The sequence below is a fragment of the Equus caballus genome, chromosome X (assembly GCF_041296265.1).
Source record: "Equus caballus isolate H_3958 breed thoroughbred chromosome X, TB-T2T, whole genome shotgun sequence".
Lineage (NCBI taxonomy): Eukaryota > Metazoa > Chordata > Mammalia > Perissodactyla > Equidae > Equus > Equus caballus.
In genome coordinates this window covers 29,650,347-29,667,862 of record NC_091715.1, presented here as the reverse complement: position 1 = coordinate 29,667,862, position 17,516 = coordinate 29,650,347, and the positions used below count along the sequence as shown (strand labels likewise).

The 17,516-nt window shown below is 35.1% G+C and overlaps 1 protein-coding gene across 1 annotated transcript in view; it reads right to left on the bottom strand.

The window, feature by feature from the left end:
* The window catches only part of CFAP47 (cilia and flagella associated protein 47), a 423,229-nt gene that overhangs the window by 253,882 nt on the left and 151,831 nt on the right, over positions 1 to 17,516 (bottom strand). The window contains exons 30-31 of the mRNA XM_023634518.2: positions 8,733 to 8,951; positions 314 to 395 (exon numbers count right to left, since the gene is read on the bottom strand). Coding sequence (XP_023490286.2) covers positions 314 to 395; positions 8,733 to 8,951 — 301 coding nt within the window. The remainder of the gene's footprint in view (positions 1 to 313; positions 396 to 8,732; positions 8,952 to 17,516) is intronic.

The window sequence follows — 17,516 nt, the reverse complement described above, 5'->3', positions numbered from 1 at the left end:
GATACATATTCTAAAAATTTAAGAAGAAATTCACATAAGCATACACCATTCTTCATTTCTAAATCCCCTAAAAGAAGCAATTATTTATATATTTATGAAAGCCATGTAATTGTTTTTGTATAAGAACTCCACTGAGATTTTTAGACAAAGACAAAAAAATATATATATGTGCTATCCAGAGAGGCATAATCCTTAGGATATTTCATAAACAAAAAAATCAAGGATTCTAAAATGCAATCTTCTAGCAAAGACCAAAAACCAGTAAATTCAATAATAACTGTGCAGATTGTTTCTAGAAATTATATTCCCTTACTGTAATTTCAATCCACTTCTTATAATCTTCCGGCTCAAGCAGAAATTCTGGCAGTACATGAGAAATACATGCTCCTTGAGTACTAAGATTGAAAAAGAAAAATCAAATTATTATAGTATAACATTCAAGATGCATTTATCACTTGCATTTGAACTTCAAGTACATTATTTCAATGTCATATAGTTTATTTAATTTTAAAATTTAAAATTTACATAATTAATTTTTAAAATTTCCTGTAACAATGAAACGTGTATATGATGTTTCCTTTACAGAACTGATTAATGAGAAAGAACTTACTAAGTGCCTGTAATCATCCACATCTACTCATATGTTAATGGGATATAAAGAGTTATATGACTCAGCCCCTGTTGCCAAGGCACTAACCATTTTAATGTTGTTATAATATTATAAAATTGGAAATATATGGAAAAAGTTTGAATACAATAAAACATCTAATAAGCAGATCATTAGTTACTCAATGTTCATTTAATGCCTATCACCTAAATATAGAAAACCTCCAATATAACATAATCCACACTTATTTTTCCAAGGAGAACATCCAAAAATTGTGGCCTCTTTGATTATGTAAACTTGTAGTGGTATATCTGAAGCACCAAATATCTATTTATATTATTTTATACATTTAAAAGCATATGTACACACATATTTATATGTATATCATTTATCACATTTAAGATTATATATTTTTTTCACTGTCAAATTTCTTGAAATATTTTTATCCAAACTCTTCATATGCATGTCCATCACCACCAGAACCACTTTAGAGACATCTAATATAGTTTTGGCAGGAGAGTTTCCTAGTGGGGATTTGGGTGTTTAGGTCTAACTCATTTAGTGAGACAGAATACCACTCACCATAAGCATTTAATAGAGATGAATGCCACATTTAGTATTCAACTCTGGAGACACACTAAGTTTGCAGTCCTGTAACTACTGAGAAGTGGGAAAAAGAAAAAGCAGAAAGGAGCCTGAAAAGGATTCTGAAAGCTCAAACCTTGAAGATAGCACAGACGAACAGGAGAAGAGAGACGTGAGGAAGGGAACCCTGTGGGACTGAAAGCAGTGAACACAGTTTTGAGTTGTTAAGTTTGAAGTGGCCCTAGGCCAGTAGAAGCTGGTGGAAGAAATCATGCTGCAGACATAAAGCTCCTTTGTTTGGAAATCAAGTATCATCCCTTCTCTTTGATTTTCACACATTACCCATCTGCATCTACATTATTCCTATGAATCTGCATTATATTGGAATTACTGTAGGTTTAAATAAAATCTAATTTTAATGGAACACCACCCCTTAGCAGGCGTACCCAACGTAAAGTCTATGAAAGAACTCAATGAGACGATGTCCCATTAAGTTGAAATTCGAGAGAGTGAAACAAAGACAGATAGCTCAGAGACATGTGAAGAAACTGGAGTACTTCCTTGCATCCAAAGCCAAGACAGGATTGCAGGAGGAACGGATCACTTTTATCAAATGCTACTGAGAGCCTAAGGAAAACTAGCAGGGAACCATTACACTGAGAGCTTCCTGAGGAGGAGACCACATGGTATGCAGTTGAGCACTCACAGTATCCAGGAAAGAGTACGTCTGCAGTAAAAAGTTGAGGATAAAGAATGCATTTTTGCATTATTAAAGACAACAGGCCAAAAATGGAGTTGCTTATGCTAAGCCCTATGTCACCAAACTGACACTGAATTAAAGTTTCAGCTCTCTCAGAAATGGAATCTTCAATTAGTCAATCAGGAATCACCTGATAAGCATTAGTTAGATTATTTGCCGGATAGATCCATGCCACCCCAAAAAGAAAGTAACCTTACAATAACTGATGTGCTTTTTTTGCTGTAGGGGTGAAAAAATTTTCCCTTCTTCCCTTCTAGGTTCTTTGGCTGGTCTAATAATTAAATCGACATAAGACAGACTAACAGGAGAAAAACAAATTTAATTATGTACCTACAGGAACTGTACAAAGACACGAAGACTCAAAGGCAGTCAGGCAATTGAGGTTTATATACCATCCTGAGCCAAGAAGAAGGAGGTAGGGGTCTGGGGCTTCAAAGGGGAGGAAGACAGTTCACAGGAAAATGAGAAGAACAAATGTTTGGTAAACAAATGTTTGCCATGCCATGCCAATAAGTCTTCCTGATATAAAAAGTTACATCTGGAAATAACTCTCTTTCTGGGCCAGGTCCACTACCTAAATTCTTTCAGGCAGTTAAGGGAGAGGTAAAAAGTCTTTCCTGAGTCTGCTCAGTCTCAACTGCCTTCAGCTCAAAACGATCCATATACCAAGTGGCACATTTTGGGGTGGCGTATTCTGCTCCACCTCATTGCCTAAGTACGACTTCCTTGTTCTTGCTCCCTTCTGCCTATAAAGTCTCTTGCCTGTGTAGCTCTTTGCAGTTCCTTTCTCTTAGATTGGATACTGCCCAATTCATGAATTGCTAAATAAAGCCAATGAGAGCTTTAAAATTTACTCAGCTGAATTCTGTTCTTTAACAGCATTTTACAGATGCTATTATGAAGTGAAGGGTACTGATACTGGCTCAACACAAGGCTGACATAAGGGAAGCCATACTGTAGAAAAGAAACCATACTGTAACTTTGAATGACCTCTGACTAACTATCCCAGCTGGATATGCACCCTCCAGGAGATCCACCTGCTCTGTAGATTTTATGACCCCTGCTTGTGTATGTACCTCCCAGCTGCGATAAGATGATAACTTTGTTCTTTTGAGTTCCTTAGGAATGTGATGACCCCCACACAAAGACAGAAAGTCTATGCTGATAGCCATCATCAATGACAACTGAAAGATCTGGTGTGGCAACTCCCAGTCTGTAACACCAGAGGGTCAACATTCCTAACCCCCTCCCCTATAACTCCCTGGCCTATATAACGGCTTCAAGATTCTGCACCCCCCTCAAGATGATTCTTTTGGATATTAGTCTCCCCATCTTCCACCTTGCTAGCAAGCTGTAATAAAATTCTTTCTCTCCTACCACCTTGCCTCTCGACTGTTGGCTTGTCTTTGTGGCGAGTAGAAGACCCCCTTTTGGCAGTAACAGTAGCAGAATATGCCACCCCAAAATATGCCTCTTTGACATACTGATTATTTTGAGAAACTGCAGACAGAGGAGAAGCTCTGAAACCAGAGTAGAAGTTACCCTGTTGTAAGGGAAATCTACATTTATAAGGGAAATTTACATTAGAAAGGGGGCCTATACCAGGAAGAGAGCTATCACCAGAGATCCCTTTTTCACCTGAGAGACTTATCTGAGGGCAGGGCAATCTCTGTTTACCAAACATTTCCTCCTCTCACTTTCCAGTGAATTCCCCTCTCACGCACACTGTGAAGTCCTAGACCCCTATTCCTTTTGTTAGCTCAGAATGGCATATAAGCCTGAATTTTCTGGCTGCTGTGGAGACTCATTTCTTTGCCGGGCTACCATACTTAACGGACATAATTAAAACTGCTTTTTTTCTCCCGTTAATCTCTCTTTTATTATGGAGGTATTTCAGCCAAGAACCTAGAAGGGAAGCTTATTTTTCCTCCCCTACATGAGACTTGTTTCATTTTGAATATTTCTCAAGGCTTAACTTTATCAGTCCATAAGATACTATTTACAATTATGTTTTGTCAATAGATTTTATGCTTTGTAAGTCAGTAGTTTTTATAGAGTTGACTGTCACAACTGATTTGACTACACTTTCACACGTTAGGTTTTCTATTTGAATATTTCTTCTGAGTTTGCACTAAGTAGAACAAAATAAAATTAGATGTGATGAGTTATTCAATTCTAAACTTAATCTCCAAAATTACAGTTTCTCATTTATTGCACAAAATAGATTTAATTTCACTTGTACAAAAGTCCTCACTCACTGACATCAAATTTAAATGGTGACGCTAATAACATTTATGATTATTTTGAATTTTAATACATTTATTTCCATCATGACACATATGCACATGATTAATGACCCAATTTTATTAACCATACTGCCACTTTCAAAATGTTGGGGAATTTTATCACAGCCAACATATCCTGATAGGCATGTATTTGCTGATAAAAGAGCAATCAATTTGAATGGCTTGGCTTTAATGTCAAAATCATTCTTCCCTACCTGCATCCTCGCACCATAAAATGTCAAAACAGAAACCACCCATGTTAATGTCAACAGAACTGGGAGCTATGCCAACATAATACTACAAGAATAACACGATGATCACAGGCACCACAGAGTGTAATGATCCTCTCAGAAACGGTTTGATTTCTACAATGCACAAACAATAAGGATTTATTTAAGTATCCAAACCTCCTTCTTTTGCTCACAGTTAACATTTCATTAAATTTTAAAAGCACAACTAACTTTCTAAAATAAGAATGGGCTTAGAGGGCCAGCCCCGTGGCCGAGTGGTAAAGTTTGTGCGCTCCGCTTTGGTGGCCCAGGGTTTGGCCAGTTCAGATCATGGGTGCAGACATGGCACTGCTCATTAGGCCACGGTGAGGTGGCGTCCCACATGCCACAACTAGAAGGACCCACAACTAAAATATACAACTAGGTACTTGGCGGATTTGGGGACAAAAAACAGGGGAAAAAAAAAAGAATGGACTTAGAATTTTTGCCTTATTGAATTAGAGTATTTACGTTATTGAATCAATCATCAAGGACCAAGAGTAGGAAGTGGTAAAATTAAAAGAAAAGTCATGTGTTTTCTATGTTAAACTTATAAAAATTTAAATAGAGTTCCCACTTTATCTAATAAGGACACTCTTGATAAATACTGGTTTTCCGGCATTCTTATGTCAACAAACATTTATTTCTAATAGAACAGATTTTTAAAAGATTCTATTTCAATGATAACGACATCACAAGAGTCAGTTTTCAGTATGTCACTAACAGTGACCATATTGGAATTATTTAAGCAAACATTTTAGCATATGAAAGCCATAAATCATAATTTATTGCATTTAAATTAATAATAATCATCATCTACTATGTGCAATGTAATACACTTTTTATCATTTCTAAATCTTTTACCAACCAAGCAAGTTTGGGAATTATCACCCTCCATTTTACAGATATTGAAATTGGAGCTTAAACAGGTTAAGCAACTTGCGCAAAGTCACAGGAGGACTAGAGAGCCAGACTTTAAGCCCGTATCCACCTGATTCAAAAGCCATGGTCTTACCCAATTTCAGTGTGATCTTCTTGAATCACTTTGATTATTGCTTTGAAACATTCTCATTCTTAGATGCAATTCCATTAATAAGATACCATAATGGTCATGCATGAGTAAGAAGAGTATAAAGTTTCTAAAGAAGTAAAATCACAAATGGGATTAAATTTACTTGCAAAGGAAAGTGAGTTGGTTTTTCGAACTGGATTTATTTTGGTGAATGGATTTTTTTTTTTTAAATCAATGGAATTAGAAAGTAAGAGTTACAGCAGTTTTATATTATGTGATATCCTACTTTCAGTTTCAATACAGGGAACATGGTGTTAACGTTCTTCCTTTAGTTTTATATTGTGAAAACTATAAACCAAAAAAGTTTTCTTCAATGAAAATTAACAACATCATAAAAAGGATTATTGGTTATAAACAAATGAAATTATATCAAAGGATATTAGTCACCGTATTAGTCAGCTTGGGCTGTCACAACAGAATGTCACAGGTTGGGTAGCTTAAACAAAAGAAATATATTTCATCACAGTTCTAGAGGCAGGAAATACAAGAACAAGGTGCTGGAAAAATTGGTTTCTGGTGAGGCCCTTCTTCCTGGCTTGCAGAGGGCTTAGGGTCCCACCTTTATGATGTCATTGACTATAACAACATCCTTAAAGGTCTTATCTCCAAATACAGTCACATTGGGGTTAGGGCTTCAACAAGTAAATTTTGGAGGGAGACAGTTCTGCCCATGATAGGCACAAATGACAGGAAAGATTAAGCATATTCAGCCACAGCAACATGAAGCTTATTGTAAAACATAACACTCAATTACATAATGTTTTTTATAATCCAAGACACATGGCATTGTCATGGGCTGAACGGTGTCCTGTGTTGAAACCTAAACCCTCAGTACTTCAGGATGTGACTATATTTGGAGTTAAGGCCTTTAAAGAGGTGATTAAGGTAAAAGGAGGCCATTAGGGTGGACCCTAATCCAATCTGACTGATGTCCTTATAGGAAGAGGAAATCTGGACAGACATCAAAGACGTGTGCACACAGAGGAGAGACCACGTGAGGATGCCGAGAGACGGCAGCCATTTGCAAGCCAAGGAAAGAGGCCTCAGAAGAAACCCAATCTGCTAACACCTTGATCTTGTACTTCCAGCCTCCAGAACTGTGAGAAAATAAATTTCTGTTGTTTAAGCCTTCCAGTCTGCGGCATTCTGTTATGGTAGCCCTAGCAAATTAATACACATATGATGGAATAAATCCCTTAACAATTAAAGTTAGATTTAAGAGTTCATAGTTTAATACTATAAATAAAGTTCAATGTATAACATTTATAGTACACATCCCACCTTTCTCCAATTTGACTGTCTCTCACTGATTACACCTTCTCTCTTGGAATGCAAATCCTCTACCTTTTCCTCTTTTACCCCAATTTTTATATTTCACAAAATTTTCCTCATTCTTATCTGACTCTCCTGAGACCCAATTTCAAAGTTTTATTCCTTTCACCACACAAACTCAAAAATCAAATTCTGTGAAAGACAATGATAATAAATAAACATTTAATGAGCATTGGCCCCATTCTGTTATCAATCACCTTGGGTGTTAGAGACGCCAGATGAAGGAGATGTGCTTCCTGCCCTCAACATACTCACAGATTAGTGGGGTACCTCACTCATGAATGTCAGTGGTGCTGAAAATAATTTACAGAGTTATACACAGCTGTGCCGTTTTCCTTAACTGATATAATCTTTCTCATTCTCCCACCGAGACTCAGCGGAGAGGAGTAGAGAGAAACTGTAGACTGGAATCTTCACCATATCTTAGTCTCTTCTAACCTGAACAGTCTCTTTACAGTAATTCTGTTCTTTGGGATGAACGATCAAAATTTCAGACCTCCCATCCCCCCACAAGATGGCATCTGGGAAGAGGTAGATTTATTGTCTAGTTAATACAATTTCAACTTCACGTTTCTTCACTTTCGTGAGTCTCTGCTAAAGCCATGTATCTAATTTTTGTATTTTGAATTTGATATTATTATATAAAGGAGGGATCACCCAATTGAGTAAGGCCTCTCCGAACATGGAGCAGCCCTGCATTTGGGCTTACATGAGGTAGGTGAGAGGGACTCTTGTATCTGGACATGCAGGTCTGTGACTGCTTTTCTGGATCTTCAGTCTCTTTGGCAATGCCCCTCTCTGCCTGGAGCATAGCTGTCATGTGGGCATCTGCTGCTGAGGCCTGAGATGGGGATCTTGTGTTTCCCCTCTTAGGCCCCATCAAGGACCAAGAGGTCCCTCATAACTGACTCAGCCACTCCCCAGGCCTCATATATTTGTCATTCATATTGTGGCTTCAGAGACAGCCATCCCTACCCTTTTGCCTCTTCAGTAAAGTCCCTCTCATTTAGTCAGCTTCCTTAACAGGCTGCCTGGGTCTTAATGCAGTCACCTTCAGTGACTTAGAAACTTCTAGATCCCTTCTAAGCCACATGAAACTCAAGCCAGGTTTGGCTATTGATGTAGACAAAAGAAGTGATATAAATTCACCAGCACTCCCCTCAGACTTTTATTAAACATTGCTTTTCCATTTCTTGGCCACTCACCATTTAATTTCTGCGGAGGAAAACAGATATTATGATGACAAGTAGTTTCCCTATATTTTTTATCAATCATTTATGGAAATTTTCATCTGTCTATTATTTTAATATTAAAAGACTATAACTACGCAGACTAAAAGTTCACAGTATCCATAACTTGAGATTATACTAACAGTAACCTGAGGAATAAATTTATTGGTTTCATCCCCTTTTTGTTCAATGGATTTATATATTCGCCTTATATGAGGATTCTCAAAATGAGGTCATGAACCAGAAGTATCAGTATCACTTGAAACTTGTTATAAATGAAAATTAACATGATAAACCCTGTGGGTAAGGGCCAGCAACTTGTTTAACATGCCATCCCAGTGATTTGGATGCATGAGAAAGTCTGAGAATGATTGCCTTAGATTATAAATTCAATAGCTCATGAAATACTTATTTTCTATTATTTTTCCAAGGTATATATTACAGGGTTATGTATATAGTAGAAACTTGGCAAATATTTTATAATAAGACAAATAATATCAAAGTCTATCTGTCTATCTACCTACCTATCTACTTACTTATCTATCTAGCCAAGTCACAATTACATCTTTAAATTAGCACATCCGTGTTTTTACCTGAGAAAGTCAAGAAGTGAAGAATGTTGCAAACGAAGTTGAAGCACCCTTTCAGTGTGATCCACAGGTAAAGACTGACTAGAATTAATGCCATCTGGCATTTTTCCACTCAGGTGAAGCATCACATCATAAATGGTCTTATTATATTTCGAAAAGTCATTATGTACAAATTTTTTGGATGACGAGGGTGATGAGCAGCATCGTATTTTATACACATCCCTATGGGAAAACAAATTCAAAATTTTTTTAAAATCTCAAAATGTTATGTTATGGAAAAGAAAACATGCTTGATGACTAAATAAAATCCTATTTAAAATGAAACAAGAAAGAAATTACAAAATTCACTTTATTCAGCTACCCTTTGTTAGTAAAAATTAGATTTTTTAATAACCCCTGAGTTCTCCAGTATCTTGTTTTAAACACATACCATTATTTAATGTTATAATTGTCAAGTCTGAAAGACTGGACTACGATTAGAAAATGTAAGTGCTTTGCAGAAACAGTACAGAGGTCAGATCCTGGACCCATCACCTACTAGCTGCCTGAGTATGACAAGTTAAACTCATTGAACTCAGTTTTGTACACTATAAACTGGAGATGATAATGCCTATAATAGTTCATAAGACAGATTTCAAATGTTCATCACACATGTATATGCAAAGACAAATGTACACACATTTTCTCAATATTTGTATTTTAATACTTAGAAGGGCACATCCTGCACATTGGCCACGTGAGTAGGGATTCTCATTTTAAAGATAAAGTCCAGAGATCTATTGTTTCCATATATTTGTCTGTTCTTTAAACAAGACAATGCAATCTCTATTTCCTGATAGATCCTGCACCAAGTTATGATGCATGTTAATTTTTAAATGGAGTAAAAAATTCCAACCAATCTTTGCTGTCTACAGTTTATCCAATATCTAATACTATACTATTTGTTTGCTGGCAATCAGAGTCACAAATGTATCAGTAGCTTAGACTGACAAATAAAATGTGCCCAACGGGCCATTTTGAATGGGAGTTCTCCAGTTTGGTAGCTAGTAGGTCTGTCTCACATATTACAGGAGAAAGTACATTGATTTAGGTAAGGGTTTGATGACCATTGCTCAAATTCTGGCTCTTCCTCTTACTGTGTAATTTTACGGAAGTTACTTGACCTTTCTGTTCCTCATCTTTCTCATAAGTAATATATATAATAGAGTTAGTATATCCTGAAGTTACCAAAGAAGCAAACAAATATTTAAATATTTCATGGAGAAAATTCACACCATCATGGGCCTTAAAATATGTCTACAAAAAATTATGAAAAAGATAAATAGTCTAAAGAGAATTAAAACATAACCAGACAATGACTAAATAAGAAGGATAAAAAGCAACAAGATGAATACAAATGGAAAGAAACAATAAACAATATAAACAGATACAGAGGGGACCCAGATATTATGGTTGTAAGATAAAGATTTTGAAGTAACTGTATGTAGTATGTTTAAGATTGAAAATTTTGTCATTGAACTATAAATTATATAAAAAATGACCGATGGAAAATTTAGAAATAAACAAGTTCAGTAAGTAAAACTAAGAGAGCAACGGATGAGCTTCACAGCAGATTAAATCAAGCAAAGAGAGAATTAATGCATGGGAAGACAGGCCATAGGAAAGTATTTATACTGCAATAGAGAGGGACAAAAGGATGGAAAATACACAAGAGTGAGCAAAGGAGAGGAGTCCGAAAGAATGCAGGAGTCACATAATTTGAAAAAATGTTTGTTGAGAACTTTCCAAAATTGACAATAAAAAATAAAACCACAGATTAAAGAATAACTATGAACCCAAATAAGAATAGCTACAAAGAATACTTTTCTCACCACATCAGAGTGAAGCTGCTGAAAACCAAATATAAAGAGAAAATCTTAAAGGTGCTACAAAAAAAAGATAATACCTTCAAATCAGTAAAAATAAGGATATCAGATGATTTCTTAACAGAAAAAGTAGAAGACAAAAGTAAATAATACAACTTAAATATGCTGAAAGAAAATAACTGCCAATGTAGAATCCTATACCAAACAAAACTATACAATCAGAATAAAAGTGAAAAAATACAGCTATTTTTGGAAACAAACTAGAAAAATTTGTTACCAATTGACCTTAAATAAAAGATCTAAAGAGAATTACTTGAAAGGAAGAAAATAATCTTACACAGAAGATCAAAGATACAAAAAGAATGAAGAATAATGAAACTGGCAAATGTATGAGCAAATATTGACTGGTTAAACAATAATAATATCTCAGGTGTATACATAATTACAATACACAACAACAATGGCATATGTCAGGAGACAAGAAAATAAAGTTAAAATATCATAAGTCCTTGCAACATGAGGGAAGAGGATAAAATTATTAATTAGTACAAGACTTCTTATATGCTGTAATGTCACTCATCAAGAAAACAAGAAAAACATATTAACTTCTAAGCTAGCCAGGGATAAATCACGAAATAAGAAAAGAATATTTAATCAATCTAAGAGAAGGCAAAAAAGGAGAGAGAGAATGTGGAGTAGACAGAAAAATAGAAGAACTTAAAAACATTATAGATTTAAATTCATATTTACAGTAATTATATTAAATTTATGTGAACCATAAACTTGAATGAAAAGACAAAGATTCAAAGAATAACACGAAACAAGCTAAAGATAGGGTATACAAAAAGACATAACCAAAAACATAGGAAACAAAAAGATTTATGAAAAAGATACAAAAAAAGTTATGTAAATATTAACTAGAAGTAATGTATCTACATTAATATAAGGCAGCTTAGAATTTAAGGCACAAAGCATTACTAAGTATAAAGACAGACATTCCATACGCATAAAAGTTTCAGTACACCATGAAGGTGTTACAATTGTTCATTTGAATGCACTTGGTAACAGCCTCCAAATGTATAAAGCAAAATTGATGAAATTAAAAAGGAACAGCCAAATACACAAATATAAGTAGAGATTTTAATGACTTCATGCTAGCAACTGGTAATTTAAAAATCAGTAAGCACATATATTAAAGAGTATAATAAGCAAACAAGGTTTAATGTACAAACATGGAAGATAGCTTTCCATAACTACAAAATACAAAACATTTTCAAGTTGAAATGTTTACAAAAACTATATAAATGCTGGCCAATAAACAAATGTCAAAAAATTTCAAAGAGGATGGTCTCAGACCTCAATGAAATTACACTGACTATCAATAACAAAATCACCAAATATAAGCTTCTAAATAACCTTTTTAAAATAAATGGCATTGGGGCTGGCCCGGTTGCACAGTGGTTAAGTTCGCATGTTCGGTTTCGGCAGCCCGGGGTTCACCAGTTCGGATCCCGGGTGCGGACATGGCACCACTTGGCAAGCCATGCTGTGGCAGGAGTCCCACATATAAAGTAGAGGAAGATGGGCATGGATGTTAGCTCAGGGCCAGTCTTCCTCAAAAAAAAAATGGCATTGGAAATTAGAAAAAATATGAATGTGATGAAAATAATACATTACATATAAAAATATGCAATTCAGGGGCCAGCCCTGTGGTTGAGTGTTTAAGTTTGCGTGCTCTGCTTTGGCAGCCCAGGGTTTCACTGGTTCAGATCCTGGGTGCAAACAAGGCACTGCTCATCAGGTCGTGTTGAGGTGGTGTCCCACATAGCACAACCAGAGGCACTCACAACTAGAATATACAACTATGTACGGGGTTGGGGGGGGAGGGTGCCTTTGGGGAGAAGAAAAAAACAGATTGGCAACAGATGCTGGCGCAGGTGCCAATCTTTAAAAAAAAAATCCAATTCAGATAAAGCCAAATTTAGAAGAAAATTTATAGTTTAAAAATTATATTTTTTCAGAATAAAAACATAATAACTAGAAATAAAAATACTTCATAGACTGATAAAGGGTTTCTATAAAAAGCACAGAGTGAACCTCATACTTAATGAAAAATGTTGAAAGGTTTTCTCAAGATTGAGATTAAGAGGAGGATGCCTACTACTTAATATATAACTAGAGATCCCAGCAAATGTAATAAGGCAAGAAAAGGAAATCAAAGATGTAAGAATTGACAAAGAAAGAAAGCGATTATTTGCAGATGACATGTCTTTAGAAAACACAAAAAAATACCTACAGATGAATTAGAATTAGTAAAGCACCATAAAAACACAGTTGGATAGATGTCAGAATATGATAATTAACATTATTTATACATAGCATATAGAAAAACAAAATAAAATTGAAAAAAAGGGGCCTTTTGCCAAAACTTCAAAAAATACTAAATACCCAGGGATAAATCTACCAAAATATGTGCAAGAACAATAACTGAAAACTAAATCATCACTAAGATAAAATTTAAATGACCTAAATAAGAGAAGATATAAGCTCTGTCCTTTTCTACTAAGGCAATATTGTAAAGATGTCATTTCCTTCTAAATTTACCATAGACAAGGTTCAATCACAATCAAAATACTGGCAAGGTGACTTTTTTCTTTTTGGTAGATATTTATAAGTGATTCTAATATTTATATAGAAATGCAAATGGCATAATTACCTAAGAGAATATTGTAGACTAACAAACTTTGAGTATTTATACTAGTAGATATCAAGAACTATAAAGTAATAAAACTTAGGACAACTTGGTATTGATGCAAAAGTATACAAATTGATCAAAGGAATATACTACACAGATTCACAACTATACAAATACTTGACTTATGAGAAAGGAGGCACTGTAGAGTGAAAAGGGAGGAGGAAGGATGGTCTTTTCCCTAAGTGGTATTGAGTCAATTGGATATTCATATTTTCAGAAATAGGGAAAAATAAAATATACTTTGACCTTTATTTCACAACATACACAAAAGTAAATTTCAGGAGGACTGACTATCAAACATGAAAGACAAAACAACGAAACTTCCAGGAATAGCAAAAGAGGATATCTTCACCTCTCAGGGACAGAAAGATCTCTTAAAGGGCAGACAAAAGCAATAACCATTAAGGCAAATATTCAAAAATTAGACGTTAAAATTAAAGAAAAGATATTTGTAATACATACAACCAACAATAAATTCACATACAAAATTCAAAAACTTGCTACAAATAAATACGGAAAAGAGAATCCATTTTTTTAAAATGAGGAGAAAACATAAACAGGCTCTTTATGATACAGCATTTCCAAATGACAAAGAACATGGAAAAATTTTCTTAATGCCGATAGCAGTAAGATGTCAATTCAAACCACACATACCAGAAAGAGCTAATATTGAAAAGATTGACAATATTAAATATTTCTTAAAATACAGAGAAACTGGAACTTTCATACATGACCTGTAGGAGTGGAAATTGGTACAACCACCTTGGAAAATTGTTTGGAAGTACCTCCTAAAGGTGATCCTATTTCTATCTTATGATCCAGCAATTTTACTCTTACATATATGCCTTTCAGAAGTATCTATACCAAAAGACATGTGCTAAAATTTTTATAGTAGCATTATTCATAATAGAAAAATCTGGCAGCCAACGAAATGTCTATCAAAAGGAAAATGAATAAATTGCAGAATATTCATACTATGGCCTAGTGTGCAGCATTAAAAAATAAATAAACTACTCCTAAATGCAAATATATATGAATCACGTGAACATAATATTGAGCAAAAAAATCCAGACACACAAAAAAATGCAAACTCTATGATTCTTGGTATATAAAGTTCAAAAACAGACAAAACTAATCTCGTGTTAGAATTCAGGATAACGGTTGCCTCCTTGAGAGGCAGATGGGGATGGAGGAGGTGGAGGGGATTTAGGGATGTTAGCAATGTTCTACTTCTTGGCCTAAGTGGTGGCTACACTTGTGTGTTCACATAGTTATAATTCTGTCTGTAGGTTACATAACAATAAAAATTATTAAAATTCAAAGAAACCTTAAACTCTGGAGTTCACAGATCTATGCTTGGGTGATAAAACTTAAAAAAAAAAAAAAGAGCAAGAAAATGATTACCCTAAAAGTCAGGCTAGTAGTTTCCTTTCAATTGTAGAGATTTGGTAGTGTTGTGAGGGTCACAAAAGTTTCTGGGGTGCTGGCAAAATGATGTCTGCACAATGGTTTGCTCTAGGAGTAAATTGAGGAGTAGCACTTGGTTTGTGAACCATTCTCTATGTGTGTTTTAGTTCATGACTTAAAAAACCAAGAAGAAACAGCTTGGGTCCAAGTTCCTCTCGGAAATGAAGATTGTCCGAAATCAGCTAGTTAAAATCAGTGTGGAGAGGTTTGTTAGAGGAAAAAGCGACACTGTTAGTCAATAACTGAATTGCCCACTGGGAGCACAAATTATGTTAAAAACTACACAGTCTTTTCTTTAATATCTATATGTATGCATATCCTACAAATGTAGACTTTGTATTAACTAAAAGCTTGATAATTTTTAACCATATTCTTTCTCCTCTTGTTTAAGCATTAAGAAATCAAATGATTTCAAGTTTCTTTTTCAATTATGAGAGTCCCCCTACTTTGGAGATTGAAAATATACACAAGCAAAAGCTCAGTGTATTTATGATCTATCTTTCCAGATAAAGAAATCACCCACCACTTACCACTATCATCAGCAAGCAAGTAGTAAAATGGTTAAGGAAGGAAACTATTTTGAAAATACAAGTTGTAAAATGTTTTATTATTCTTACAGTAATGTGGAGAAGTGAAAGAATTCAAGGAAGTCAACTCTAACCAGTTATTATAACCACTTGCATTTTAACTCTTTGTTTCAATCTAAAGACACGTTTTTGTGACTTTGTTGGACATGGTGGGCAGGCAGCCCAGAAATGGAGAAGACACTTTTATGTTTACATTATTAAGTTTATCAGTGAGCTTGCCAGCAGCTCAAAATTGCAAAGAGAAAAGCATGTTATATATATATAAATATATATATATATATATATATTTATATTAAAAGTTTGTATATCAGCAGGGAGGAAATATTGCAAAGGAAGGAAAAATATTATTAATGATATATTATTTGGGTAAGTGCTTGGAAAAAGTGGGTTTTAAATTTACCTTCCACTGCCAAACAGAAGAAGAGCTGGTGAATATGACTCATGAAGTCAGAAATACATAACACTTTAAACATAATCCTAATTAAACTTAATAGCTAACATTTATTGAACACTTACTATGTCCTAAGCTCTGTTCTAATATAAGTTGAATATCACAATAATCCTATAAGGTAATTATTGTCATTATCTCCTCATCTTTACAAATGAGGAAATGAAAGCCTAGAGAAAATATTTTATTTTGTAGGCCCTCATTACAAATGGTAGGACATTCCACTGATTAATTTGATTTTCTGTCAGATTCTATATACTTGTACTAAATGAGAGCTTCTGGGATGGAATATCTAGCTTTGGAACAATTGGAACCTTCCCCCATAAGCTTTCTGGCTGGCATTTCTGGATGTGCTCTTGGTGTGTGGCAGCTGGAGTGAGGTACATGCTGGAGTAGAAGCTTGGACTAGCACTGATGTGCGTATCTTTCCATCTTTTGGTTACTTGGGGAGGTGGCTGAAAATAAATAACATCTAAGAGCCTCTAAGAATTGAAAACACTGAAAAATATTTCAAACACTGAAAACTGAAGACTAATAATCAATAAATAGGCAATCCTCTTAAGCAATTTCTTTGGTTTCTGCTAATCCACTTGAATATCTCTTAAATCAACCAATGAAAAGGATCATATTGCCCTGCTGCTGCAAATTGGTGTTTGTAAAGAGTCAAATTTCCTGAGGTAACAAACCAATAAGGCAGCATTACCAACAACCCCTATCTTCAGGTTCAAGAAGGTGATCCATAAATACGTCAAAAAATGTTCAATAATGTTGGAAAGAAAGAAAAACTTGTTGATATTCACAACGAATTCCAGTTTTCCAGGTAAAACATCCCGTAGTGGATGACTCTCCAGCTGGGAGTTACTGCATACAAGGCCAGACAAATTCCACTTTCCCTGTTAACATGCAGGGCTGCACTAGAGTTCATGGCTTACCCAGGACTTTAAGCTTCACTTCGTCTGAAATCCTAGATTCAGCCTACAAACATTAGGATTCCATACCTCTCCTCAGTTCTAGACTACTATATTCTTAGTCTTCTTGAACTGATGTACCTAACCACGGGTACTTATAGTGTTCAGCCTAAAGCCAAAGACAAAAACGCCTGGAATGGAGTGGTAGAGTTCATGTCTTGCAAGCGTTAGTTTCCTAAATCTTAATGTGATCCACCTAAAATTGGCAAGTAATGTGATGCTTAAAAGTACGAGCTCTGGAGTAGAATGCTTGGGTTCAAATCTTGGCTCTGCTATTTACCAGCTGAGTGACAGAGAATGGATGGAATTGTATTGAGGAATAAATCAAAATGAGGGACTGCATAGCAGTGGGCTACAGGAGAAAAGGAAGCCATTTTTCCTAGAGGAACATTAGAGAGGTGTCAGGTTTAGAGCTGGCAGATACAGAGGGATGAAGTGACCTGTGGTACAGTAATCATGATGATGAATAGAAGTACTGCATATGGAAGAGATAGTTGAGATGGCATGCATCCATAACACAAAAACAGGATGCTACTGTGAAAGAAAAAGACGGAAGGAAGGAAAGAAGGAAAGATGGATGGAAGAAAGCGGGGGAGGGAGGGGGGGAGGAGGGATGAAATAATTAAAGAATAACAGAGTTCTTGGAGAACAAAACTATAAATACCAATTTAAAATTTTTATAAAAGACTGGAAGAGG